At 38.7% G+C, this 13,201-nt stretch overlaps 1 protein-coding gene across 5 annotated transcripts in view; it reads left to right on the top strand.

Annotated features, from left to right (window-relative positions):
- Nucleotides 1-13,201, top strand: part of zfpm2a (zinc finger protein, FOG family member 2a) — a 181,697-nt gene that overhangs the window by 41,826 nt on the left and 126,670 nt on the right. For 4 of the 5 annotated variants that reach the window (XM_007242115.4, XM_049467525.1, XM_007242114.4 and 1 more), the window contains one exon: nt 6,643-6,801. The exons of the other annotated variant lie outside the window; for it this stretch is intronic. In XM_007242115.4, the coding sequence (XP_007242177.3) occupies nt 6,643-6,801 (159 nt within the window). The remainder of the gene's footprint in view (nt 1-6,642; nt 6,802-13,201) is intronic. 5 annotated transcript variants of the gene reach the window in all.

Raw genomic sequence — 13,201 nt, 5'->3', positions numbered from 1 at the left:
AGTTTGATGTGACCATTCTGCAATGGGTAATTGATATATTCCACTTGTTCATATATTTGGTAATAAGCTTTGTGGTGCATAATTTTATGTTTATTTTAATGCTTTGTGTTGTCATGATATTTCTGATCCATTTATACACTCCTGGTGTAGAATCTTAGAAACTTCACCTTCTATGAACTTTTTTCACTTTTCAAGATTCCTTAAACTAACTTTCATTTACAAATATGTTTCTTAGGAAACCGTTAGTTGTATAGAGCTCTGCTTAAAAGTGTCTCTGCTGTGTATTTGTGTGTGCGCATATGCTCTAACCTGGATGTTCCAACAGCGCACCAGTTTCTGCCTTGGCACAAAAGGCGGGTAGCAGTCCAAACCCGGCGGGGCTCAAGCCAGGCCGGACGTCCCTATAGGTATTTGAAGAGCATTTTGCATTCATGTTGGGTCTCAGGTGCTGGGCTCGCGTTTTTTATCCCCCAGCCAAGCTCGGTCCTTTTTTCAATGGCGTGGCGAGATTAAAAAAAAAGAAAGGGTGGTGGTGGGGGGGCAGCGTGGTGTAGGTGGGAGCAAAATGATTTCCATGCTTGTAGAGATCTGCCGCTTTGTTCTGTTCGATTCAATTACCTCCACCCTAATTAGGAGCCGTAGAAGAGGCCCGGTTTGTGGCATGGACGCCACACTGTGGCTCCCGCTGATAAAGTACGCTATCGCCATCAGAGGCCTCCCGACCAGCGCCGGCCCGCCTCCAGCCCAACACACTCATACACACACACATAAACGCCCACACACACACACACATGTTGGAACAGCCAGTCACGTTAGCTCACATTCTGATCCAATTTCAATTTGATATCATTCAGTTGTCTGTGCTTTGTTGTGTTGTCTGTTATGGAACGTTTAGGGTGCACGATGTCCGTGACATCGTATTTCAGTGAGAAATTCAAATGCCAATTCATAAGAAGTATTGGTTGAAATGTGTCTCACCTGTGGCTCGTTAAACAAGTTTGGATTGTAAACTTGATAGCACATTGTTGTAGTATTTAAAAGCCCTTGGGAACCTAAATCTGAGTTTGCTTCCTAATAATGTTATTCTGGCTCCTCAGGGCGAAATGTTAATGTAAATGTTAAGTATGTCTTATGAATGTATTCCCAAAGTCTACTTAATACCTTCAGTATTTCAGCAGTGTTACTGTTATCTGTCTGTAGAATTAGTGGGTCTAAAAGTGGATCAGGTTTATGTCAGCATATCCCTGGCCATATATTAGGACCACACCATTCTAAGAGGTGTCAATCGGTGATTCATTATGTGTTTTGTTTAAAAAAAGGTCAGTGCTGTACTCTGTTGTTAGATGCCATTGTAACATTTTCTATTTTATTTAGTGTTTTTATACTATGACCATTTTTTTCTAAAATTTGATTGAAACAATCTCAATATATATATATATATTGCCTTGCATCAATATTGCCATATATGACAATTTTTTTAATCATAACTTCTGTATTGTACTACACAGCCCTAGTCTCTAGTCCTGCTCCCAAGTACATTTTGTCAGTTTTCGCAGTTTTGTATCATATTTGTGCTTTGTGTTTTCATTTTTGATTAACCTGTTACTTAATGCGCAATGCTTATGCTACAAATTCTCCCAGGGGCCTTAAGGATATTATTATGATCTGAAGATAACAAAAATTTGTTGTTGTGACAAACGGATGAGCTCTTGGTTGGAAGTGGATAAAATGGATGTGTGGATATCTTTAGATCTGCCTGTCTGATGGCTATCGTACAGAGGCCATGAGGAAAGCAGAAGGGAAGGTGTGATCTAGACAGCTCTAAGATAGCGAACGCTACTTTAGCATAAACCGAAGTACTGTTTATAGTAGGGAGAAAGAGAGAGAGAGAGCAATAGATTGGACACATTTCTGTTTCTATTATTCCAGTGGATGCAGAACAGCATATAACAGTACTGTAGTTTATACAGTTGGGAATTCTCTAGTCCAGCTGGACTAATAGAAAACTGTATGTGTTTATTCAGTTGTGTAAGTAGTGTATGTGTTATTAACTCTGTGCTATACCGTGAAATACAGCTTGCATGCAACTTATTCAGCATACAGAAAGAAGAGGCATCCAATCATAATTTCTGTTGCATAGAAATTTGGCCTTACACTTCAATCCAAATGGGACAGTCATTAGCTGTAAGCCCTAGTGGCGGCACTCAGTGAGAAGTTGTGTTTAGGTGCCTCGCTCATGTTCTGTCAGTTCAGGGGATCAAACCAGTGACCTTGCAGCTGGAAGGCCATTTCTTTAACCTTCAGGCCATTGCTGCCCCAAACAGCATAACTGTATTTTAGTCCAATGTTTTGCAACTTCACAAGAAATTTCTTTAAAAACTCAGGTCAGCTCTGATTTTACAAGCTTCCACTACACTGTTACTATGACTTCAGGCTTTGTTTGAAGTTAGCTCTACTGTTTTAGTGTATTATTGGTTGGACCTTGGTTCTTAACCTTTTTTGTTGTAACCCTTTTGTAGGGTTAAAAATATTCTGCCTCCTCATGCCCCTTCACAGAAACAATATATTAAAATAAAAACATCTTTATGCTTTTCATTTGTAGAAATGGTAAGTTGTTAAGCAAACCTGTATGTTCAAACCCACAGCGTGGTTGTGGGAATCTGAATCATTTAATTGTGTGAAGTGTAGATGCAGATTTCTTTTTCCAGCAGGACTTGGCACACCACTCTCACTGCCAAAAATACTAATTGGTCTTATATAATAATTCTAATTTGGATTTTCATATGCTGTAAGCCATAATCATTAACAAAAAAGAAGTAAACACTTTAAATAGGTAACTCTGTGTGTAATACATTAATATAATTATATTAGTTCACATTTTGAACTGATTTTCAATGACATTTAAATTTTTTGAGACATACCTGTATTTCTTCAGCAGTTGATTCAATCATTTATAAATGTCTACATCAGATGTTTGTTAGTTAAGTATGTGTTATGAAAAATGATTAAATTAATCTGTTATATTCTCTACTCACCAAATCATCCCAATTTTCATATTCACCTTCCCGAAGGGTCTGAATGACCATCAGAATTTAAAAGAAATCCTGAATCTGATGTTTTTGTTCTTGGTCAACACCCAAAGCCCATCTATACCTGATGGAGTGTGACAGGTTTTTAAACAGTACACAACTAAATATAGCCTAGCAGAAGGACAACCCTATCAGAAAATGAGTTGGGAATGCAGTGGGTGTCGTTTAGAAAGTCATTATTCTTATCGTTTGCTGTCTGAAATTATTGCAGGTCTCTCCATGCCATGAATACTGTATAATAATAAGCAAAAGATGTAAAGTAAGGTGCTCTAACTTTGGCTAATCAACGGTGGTCTAAAGAAGTAGCCTTTGAAAGTGGGAGCAGGTGTTGGTTTTCCATTTAATAGTCCAAGCGTATCTTGTAAATCTGTTGAATTCTTTTTATTCCTTTAATTCGAGCATCAGCAGCTGCAGTGGCCTTGAAGTAATGTGGCGGTGGTACTGCTGACTTAGCCCACTGAAGTTTATGGGCTTTTGGCTTGTGTGCCTCACTCAGCGCTGTGAATTTATTTTATTCAAGGTGTGTGTGTGTGTATGTGTGCGTGTGTGTGTCTTGTGTGTTTAGAAACATTTCCTCACAATTCTCCTCCGCCCTGCCAAACACGTTGAGCTCCAGCAATCTCCCCTTGATACGGCGCCCGATGCTTATCAGCACTCCACTCCTTTAGCATATTGAGACATATTGAGTGTGCATGAGCCTCTCTCTCAGTGTCTCTCTCTCTCTTTCTATCTCTCTCACTCGCGCTCTCTCTCTTCTTTTCCTCCTGCGATTTGGTGCAAGGAGGCCTGGGCTGCTGATAAGATCATAAAACTGTATCCTAATTTAAAGTGCCACTCTCCGGCACTTCACACTGCGTCTATTAGCGATCGCCACGCTAATTCGTTTCATGTCAGCCTAGCTACCCGCGGACGTGGCGGCGCTACAAAGGAGTCATTTATGAGCCTTAATGAAAAGAGCAGGGCCGTTTTGCAGAGATCAGGGTGGCCCTCTTTTTACTGAAGAAAGGCAGACAGGAGGAGCATGCGCTCTCCGTGGGAGTTTGAACCAGAATCATTGCTTTATTAAGTCCAGCTTACCTCTCCACTACAACAAACAGCACACCAAAGGTGCAGCAGTGGAGGTATCAGAATACACAAGAAGCCACCTTCTCTCACATTTGTTTTAAGAGAGACTCTCAAACTCATTTCATTTACAAGACAGAATAGGAGGAACAGGAGTAACAAGCATTGGAAAGCATTCTGTCAAATGATACTTGCTAGATTCTGCCAGTTACGATAATTACCAGCCACTACACTGTCCATTGTGGGTGGTAATTCCTTCTTTGATGTATTTTTGGTACAAAAAGACATTATGGATCAAGGAATGTGGAAATGGAATGTTTGCGATTGATCTGGCATCAACTATCAACTTTTATGATAATTCCCTATGCATTGCCATGAGCACAAGATGATTTTTTAATATGAATATTTTGCTTCCACTCAATATATATGAATCTAAAGCAATACAAATAAAACACACACTGAAAACATACTGCTACTCCCTCTTACTCTGACTGGACTCATGTGCTGCTTGAGTTCATAGTAATGTGTACATTAATGATACTCTAGAAATGTACATAATTTTTTGTCAGATTTGTTGTAGTGTGTAGTGTGTAAACATATTTACATCAGACAGCTGGGTAGCAACATATAAACACCCCTGTCTACTTCTGTCTCTGGAATAAAATCAGTTGAAATGTAAACATAGCCTACCTGGATATCAAATCTACAACCTTCTGATCAGTAACCTAGTGCTTTAAGCACAGAGACATCACTGGCCCTAACTGTGGAGTAATAGCTATATAGGTGCACAACCCTATGTGTGAAAATGAAGATTGCTGCAATTTTTTGGTTATTGAGGATGAGATGTTTTCTCTTTTTCGAGTTGCAAAAACATGTTTTATTCAAATGAGGTGTGAATATATATAGGCCTGTAATTTTTTTCCTGCATTAATACAATTCAGGTGGCTGTAATTCCATCAGTGTCCTTGATTGCTGAAAAAAACGGTAATATGCAAATACCAAAAAGAGATGTACGGCTACAAGCAAAACTCCTGAAATCATTTAGATTTAAAGAAATAATATTGCACAGAGGGGGGAAAAATTAATCACACGGAAAAATGTCTCCTTTAAGATTGCAGCGTTGTATTACCCAAAGGCATGGTATGTAAATGGAAAATCAACATTGTACCCAGTGATAAGGCGAACAAATTAATAAAAGTATTTTCTTTCCCACTCCCATGCTAATGCCGGTGCGAAAAGTCAGGAGGCAGCAAGCAAGCAACTTTTCTCCTGCTGCATTGTTTTTCTGCAGCATGTCTAGTTTTGACATTGCGGCTTCGGTTCTGGTTGTTCCCTGTTTTTCTGCCAAGGGCTTTGGTCGAAGTGGAGTGGGATGGAAAACATGTTTTTTTTTCTTTTTCAAATGAAACTGGTTTTATTGTATCTTTTATTTGGTTATAAGTGGTTGTGGCACATGTGTACTACTGAAGATCCTTTAGCATGAGTAAGGTGTGCTTGAATTCATTTCTTCTCATTACTTCTCAGGAAAGAAGTATTGGACAGTGGATTCTGAGTCATCCGCTTGCTCTGTGCACACAGTGAGGTGAAGTGTGGGATAAAACTGTACTGCAGCGACTCTGCTGTTAGACTAGTGCTCGGGTTCTGATGCAACTTGCTATAATATCTCTTGAAGCTTCAATATAAAAACACCTCTAGAGAAGTACTGCCAATAGAATAGGTCTATTTGGAGCAGTTAAATTATTAACCTTTCGACCCAGTGAGGTGTAGAAGGGTTTGAAGCCCCCCCAGCATTGAACTCTGAATGTGTGAGTGCTGAACAGTGGCTGGGGTGAGTTGAAAACTTGGGGATGGTGTGGGGTGGGGATCTTCTTACACTGTGACAACTGTCACTTTTCTGATGCTCTTTTTTAGCTGAATGCAACCAAATTCTCACAACAATTTTTCAGAAAATTTTACTAAACAGTAGAAACTGTTATTCATACAAAAGGAGAATTTAACTCTTTTTAATTCCCTTAATTTGAAATAAACAATAAATGAGCAGGTGTCTCAATAATTGTTGATATAGTGTATCATTAAACACAACTTCGACAGGACTGTATTTAATGATTAATTAAAAGCTTAAAATATATATTTTCCTTCTTCTATCAAGTATTTTTTATGACAATATGCAATGAAGCATCAGTTGATTGGTGGCACTGTGTTGCCAGTATGCGTAAACCATTAACCATTAATTTACCCACATTTTCTCATTATTTAAAGCTGAACAGTCATTAAAAGCACTAATGAATCTGCTAATTGTAGGTTTTAACAAATTCTGATCGCATTGCAGAGGCAGAAATCCAATAGTGATGTAGATTAAAAAATGACAACCTGGCACTGGTACAGATAAACATCCCAAAGGCAAAAAAGTATGCATGCACACTGGTAAATGCACACTTTACAAATATACAAATTAGAATCAATAAAGCCATTTTATGTATTGTGTGCCTAGGTCCTCTTGAAGATGGTCTGGAAGAAGAAGAGGAGGAATGTGTATCTGATGGAAACGAGCTGGTGGCTAAAGATGAGTTCTCCATGGAGGAGAACTTCACGGCGGACTTTGAGACGGAGAACCTCACCTGTGAGGACATGGAGTACTTCTGCAACAAAGGTTAGCATCAAAGACTGATATACCCTGATTTAAATAAAGTTTTAATAGAATATTTATATTACATGATATTAACGTCTTTAACCATGTGTGAATATTAGTGATGATTAATATTAGTATAACTTGACTATTAAAAAGTGCAAACTTGTCGCATTGGTGCAATGAGTTGTCTTTTTGTACAATGTCTCAAATATTGTAGTCATAAAGAAGTGTGATCAGTTCTGGGGTTTCTATAATCTCTAATAAAACGTTCCTTAGCCAAACAATGATCCTGGACAAAGTCATTATTGGAAAATCTGTTCACCTGGTGGCCATCTTTGCAGCGTCGCTGGGAAGTAATTTTCAGTCATTTAAGACCAGACCCTGACCAGTATGAATTGGGATAGAACAAACACTTAAAAAAATCAATGATTACAATTAACATAAATAGTTTGCCTTGTTTGGCTTATTAATTCACAAAAACACATCATAGCTGATCTCTGTCAAAGACTGCCGTTTAATCAGAACACTGTTCAGACTTAATAAAGATCTTACGGTGTATCCCGATTGTGTACTAATCAATAATACTAACTAGTGTTTGAGTAAGTGTCTCAAATATGCAAATTGCTTAGATTAGGCAGTGTTGTCTCATAATGCAATGCAAAATGGAAAGGGAGGAGCTACTCATGTCTGGAAATATAAAAAAAAATGGTGAGGAATGATGTTTAGTGTTCAAGTTCAGTGACGTTGGCAGCAGAAGTACAAAGTATGTTGACATAGCAATGCTTGTTTACTTCCTGTTAGTACAATGTGGGTTAGTATATTAATATGTTGTGTACCCGCACTGTTTTGTATGATTAGTAAGATTAGTGTATTGTATATATTTATTTTTCTATTTTTCTTTCCTATTTTAAGAAAGATCTTGAGACACTTTTGCCCTCTGAATTCCTTACAGTAGTTTGCACTGGTTGATGACAGTATTGTTTGGTTGTATCATTGTGATTTACCTTCTTTAACTGAAGCACCACTTCTTTTAATATCAAACAAAGTGATCAAAGTATTTCCATATTCACTTTATTGCGTTCCAGTCAGTTTGGACTTCCATGTGCATCCTACAACACACCTGCTCCTAAACAAGCCAATAGCATTCTTTGAACTCAGCTCTTGTCACAAGAAGATGAAATGTGACTGAATACAAACATCGTAGGTAATTAATGTATAAATAAAAGCCCATTTTTCGCTAATTGGTTCCCAATAGAGGCCTCTTCCTCCACCCTTGCCTCAGCTCCCTCGCCTCGACTCGCTCTGATCAGTGTTTTTCTCCTGGTTTGGTGTGAGTTTGTAGTCCGGTCTCTTGGCAGGCCCAGTAAAGGCATGGGAAAGCCTCCAGCACCTCTGCGCCCAGGTTTGTAGCCATGCTGTTTGATATCTGATTCCTGCTATGTACCTGAGGACAGCAGTTTGATCGGTGGAGATGGCAGTCATAGAGATGGCTAACCCTCTATGTTGTTGCAGCCAGGCTGGCTGTGATGGTTCATATGTTTGTATGTATGTGTGTGTCTTTTTGTGTGTGTGTGTGTGTGTGTGTTCAGGCCTTTGCGAATATCACTTAACAACTTCCAGCAAATGTATTTTAGTATATACACACACATATAAAAAACAGGGCCAGCCCGCCAGCTGCCTCCATCTCTAAGCAGGCCAGGCTCACTGTACTGCAACCTCTTTGAACTCTGTTTCAATTAGGCGTCTGTTCTTTTTCGTTCTGTTTATTTCATTTTTTTCAGTCACACCTCACCATCACAGGAGCTAATTTTGCGGCCTGCTCCAGGTTATGGGGAATAGATGACAGAGCTGTCAATCAAACAACCCCTCCCTACAAATACACGTGCAAAAAAACACATCCACACCCCATTCCTATTGCTTTCAGGTTCCACAACCTCAGGAGTACCCAGCTTCACTCGCCACACATCACCAGGAATTTGACTTTTTAATGAACAGCTTGCGCTTTGAATGTCCCCTCTCCTTCAAAAGGCCCAATGTTTTTTTGAATTACATTTCTGTCACACTACTTAAAAACCATTGTGCCTAGTGGGATTTTTACACAGGAAATGTCTTTGAAAAAAAGGCGTCTTTTTATGTTTTACATTAGCTATGCACCGTAATAATCATTTTCTTTTGTTGTTGAAGAAAAAGAAAAAATACACAGCAGGTAAATGTGAGGATATTAATATTGATGACAGAGACTGAGTTTAATTTCAAGGTCAAATGAGGTTTATGTTTTTGTCTCTAATAATCAGACTCAGTGTTCTACAATACATAGGGGAGATGCATGCTAACTTAAGAAATTTAGAATCAAATCTCATTTGATGGAAATGCAAAGGTACCTGAGGTTGTTTTTTGAGATGTGAAAAAAGTTAAAGAGAAAAAAGAAAAAAGGTGTACTCAAGTAAGAACATGCAGTTGAATTTGCAATTCAATGAGGCCTGTGTATGATTAAAAAATAAATTCCAGAACCAAATGTTGAAATTGGGCGTAATGAAGTAGGGGGTGCCAAAGAAATATATTTAGTTACAGTACATCCATGGTCTTGTTAAGAAGGATTGGAAAGGGTATGGGAAGTTCATTAGTTTTCCATTTACAATAAGTACAAAAAGAGAAAAGTGCAAACATCACACCTCTTCTTTAAACTGACTTCAGAGTGTTTCAGCCAAGCATTTTAAAAGCTGCTTTGTCTTGGTTAAACCAAGAGGTTTAAAAGTCCTTTTTAACTTTCTGATAGCTCTACGCAAACTATGGCCTGAAATTCCAACTGTTTAATTTTTCAGATACTTAAGTAATCTTTTTCCTTGTCGTAGACAGGCTGTTTATGTCAGATTTTTTCCCTTTATCTGCTGTAATTCTTCTCTAAGTCCTAAGTCCCCTATTTTCCTATCACACCACAGTATGGTAATTTTTCGTCCAAGCATTTTTTTCAACCCTCACTATAGCAAGAAGTGCACGCTCATCAGGTGTCGCCATTTTCCCGCTTGATCCTCTCCTCAATTAGATCTCTTTTAAAAAGTCATTTAGACTTGCGTCATAGTGGCTTAAATATACCCCACGTACGCTGAAGCGGCTCAAATTAAAAGCGGACGCAGTCCCGGTGGCATTAAACGGTTTACGGGTGTTATTCCTCGGTTATAGGAAGACAGAAGAAGGGGCTTCTTGATTAAGTAAACCCTCTCAAAAGTGACGGCGTGCTGTAATTAGCCCCAGCGCCAAGTCGAACGACAGCGCTTTTAAAAGGAGACACTCTTCCCTGGGCCTTTATCAGTGGCGGTTACTGTCGAAGAGAATAAGGTCTATGGCAAGGAAGGTTCCATCTCTGCAAGACAGTAGCCCCTAGCCGACGGCCGAGAATCTGTGTAGCCGCTCGCTCCAGAATGGGCTTGTCAGGAGGAACCTAAAACCTCCATTAAAAGTTTCAGCCTATAATAGGTATTAAAAAGCTGTCTGAACACAAAAGAGCGAAGCTGCCGTGTTCATTAACATAGCCGCGCACTTATTAACTTTGATCGGAGCGCGGTAAAGTCGCAAAGCCGCTTATAGTCACAAAGGTCAAGAAGTTGAATGGCGCTGCAAGTGGGAACCAATTGTCGTAGCCTTCCAGGGGGAAGAGGAGGCCCTCAAGATAACTGTTGCACCTTCAAGCTCTCACATTGACTTATTAGACACCCTTCCCCTCAGTTTTAATCCATGCACCCTAGAACTATAGACTGTGGTGGTCGTCACATCATTTTTCCTGGTCAACAGTCCTTTTTTTAATCTTCTTTGGTCACGTATAGTATAGTTTAGTAGACACCTTGATGCTCTAATGAGCATGACTCTCCTGTGTGGCTTCACTTAAACATCACAGACTACATTCTCCAGGCAACACTAGACAACAGCAAAATGTTGTTGTCCCTTGATACTGGTAACAATGCCCCCAAAATGTCAAAGATAATGATTGCAAATCCTGCTTGTTACAGTAAACCCTCAAAAAAGCAGCAAATGCTACAAGCTCTCTGAGAAAGAGACCTAGGTGTTTGCACATCAGTCGTTGCCGTTTTCTGAGCAACCCTGTGTACAAAGCTGAGGCTAAGGAGACTGTGGAGCGCTTTCTTCTGAGTGGCCACCTTAAACTATTTGGAGAGTGTTTCAGCTTCAGTGGAGCCATTGCATAGTCATGTACCATGAAATGATCGAGGGGCTCCCGTCAATGGCTTCACTCGTAATGGTATTGAAACAGCATAGTTCGGTGTGAAATGAAGTCTCCGCTGTTGAATAGGCCGAGTCGAGCGAAGGAACGTGAATAAACATGAGACAGAGAGCGGGGACCCTATCGTGAGAGACCCCCCCTACCTCACACACACACAGAGACACCAGAAGGAGAGAGAGGGGGGAAAAAGAAAAAGAAAGACACCCAAATACTCGGGAGAGGCGACCTTGCTTCTCCTTGACGATTAAAGAAGCTCTCTTCAAACAAGGTCCTGGGCACGGTCGATTTCACGTTTATGGAGCCCCCACTTGTGACTGGCGCACCAAGACACCAAGTTTGACACCAGAATTTACGTCCCTTTGTCAAAGCCTCAGCTATAATTGTTAGAATTATGGGGTTTTATTTCCTGTATGTCATTTTTTTGTTTATAGAAATTGTGAAATTTCACCTTGCTTCTCTGGATTTTAACAGCTTCTGCTAGAGACTACAATAAAGAGAGCTTTCGAACAATAAACCACCACTTTGGCCCATCAGCTGCAGAGTGACTTTAAAGCAGTGATTCACCTCAAATATGAGCATTTAAATATGTGTAATGTTGAAAAATGTCCCAGCTAAATTTTAATACATATTACCTATTTATGAATCTAGGTATGTTAACATCCATAAGTATTGTAATAACATTAATTATTTTTTTTGGGATCTAGTTTTATTAATGACAATTTGTTATTAATAATACATAGTTTCAGCTCTTCGATTTAAAAGCACATCACGAGTAGACTAATGTACGATGATATTGTTGCATTTTTTTGTAAGATGATGCCCAGTGTTTATTCTCCAAAATGTGTAGTGAAAGTGATAAGACAACATTGTAATTTTCACCAATCATATATTTGAGTAAAATTGACTGGAAATTGGTTAACTGCGTCAGCATAAAATGAAAAGTTCCTACAGTTGTTTTACTGTGTTTTTATACGTGTAGTTTCTTTGTCTGAACTAAACAGAGAAATTATACATTGTTACATTTTAGTTCTGATTTGCTTTGCGTTCATACTGACAGATTTACAATCAAACCAAAATGGGGGAAACATACATATAACAGAAGGCTGTGAGGCCTGGAGGTCTGCACAAGATTCTTTCAATTACTCTAACAGAAAAAAATAAATAAAAATAAAATCTAACTAGCACACTTAAGTCTGGTTTATAAAATATTTAGTGTCAAAATAAGTATTTAACCACATTTTTGATATTGTGCCTATATGAACTTGTTTATTGCTATTGAACTATTCATATTCAATTTGTAAAATTTATTGTAGCATTCAAACTCACACACTCAAACACACACCCGTTAAACTTAAATATTGGACAGAAGAAGAAGTTAAAACAGATAATTTGGTATATTTTTTCCTCTAACCAACTTGTTTCATTAGATAGTGTATTTGGTGTGTTTAGGTGCCTTTTTTGTATTGTGTTCATATTTCAAACAAACCACACTTGAGTTTATAATATGGTCATCATATGTACTTTAACTAGGATTTGTTTTAATTGAACCAAAGCAGCAACTAAAAAGGCAGGATATGGACAAAAATGTGATTTACAATAACATTGTTTTCTGATATCAATGTGAAACGTGATAAATTAAGATCAGTTTACCCTCCACAAAGGTTTTTCTGTGCTTGGCTTGGCTGCACTTATTTTACTTAGGCTGAGAAGTGTGTGTTCACTGTGGACCTCTACCTCACTTTCCCTCGACTCTTGTTTTGTCACAGGAGCACTGTCTGCAGCATCTCCTTTTTGAATGCTTGTAGGTAATGCAATTTCATTATACTGTTATTGCAGCTCTTTCTATGTGTTTATAATGAAAATGCTAAAAAAATATATATATATATTTATTTTGCAGTCCTAGCCGCAAACAGTCACTAATACCCAAATAAATCTGCCTCTGAACGAACATATCACTGTCACTGTGTCAACATATCTTAACTGACCATGTTATGATCCCATCTGATTGATTTTACCGTGTCAGAAAAAGTCTCAATGGAAGGGCTATTTTTGACTATTGCAGTAACCAATGACCCCTTGCACCACTTCAGAATCTTCCATCCCAGGCAATCACCAATTCTAGCCAACAGAAACAGAAAGTGTCAGAATTAATTTACTGCTTTTTTCTGCCATTTCCAAGCTAATTGG

The sequence above is a fragment of the Astyanax mexicanus genome, chromosome 1 (genome assembly GCF_023375975.1).
Source record: "Astyanax mexicanus isolate ESR-SI-001 chromosome 1, AstMex3_surface, whole genome shotgun sequence".
NCBI classification, from domain to species: Eukaryota; Metazoa; Chordata; class Actinopteri; order Characiformes; family Acestrorhamphidae; genus Astyanax; species Astyanax mexicanus.
This window is presented reverse-complemented; position numbering and strand designations above follow the sequence as displayed.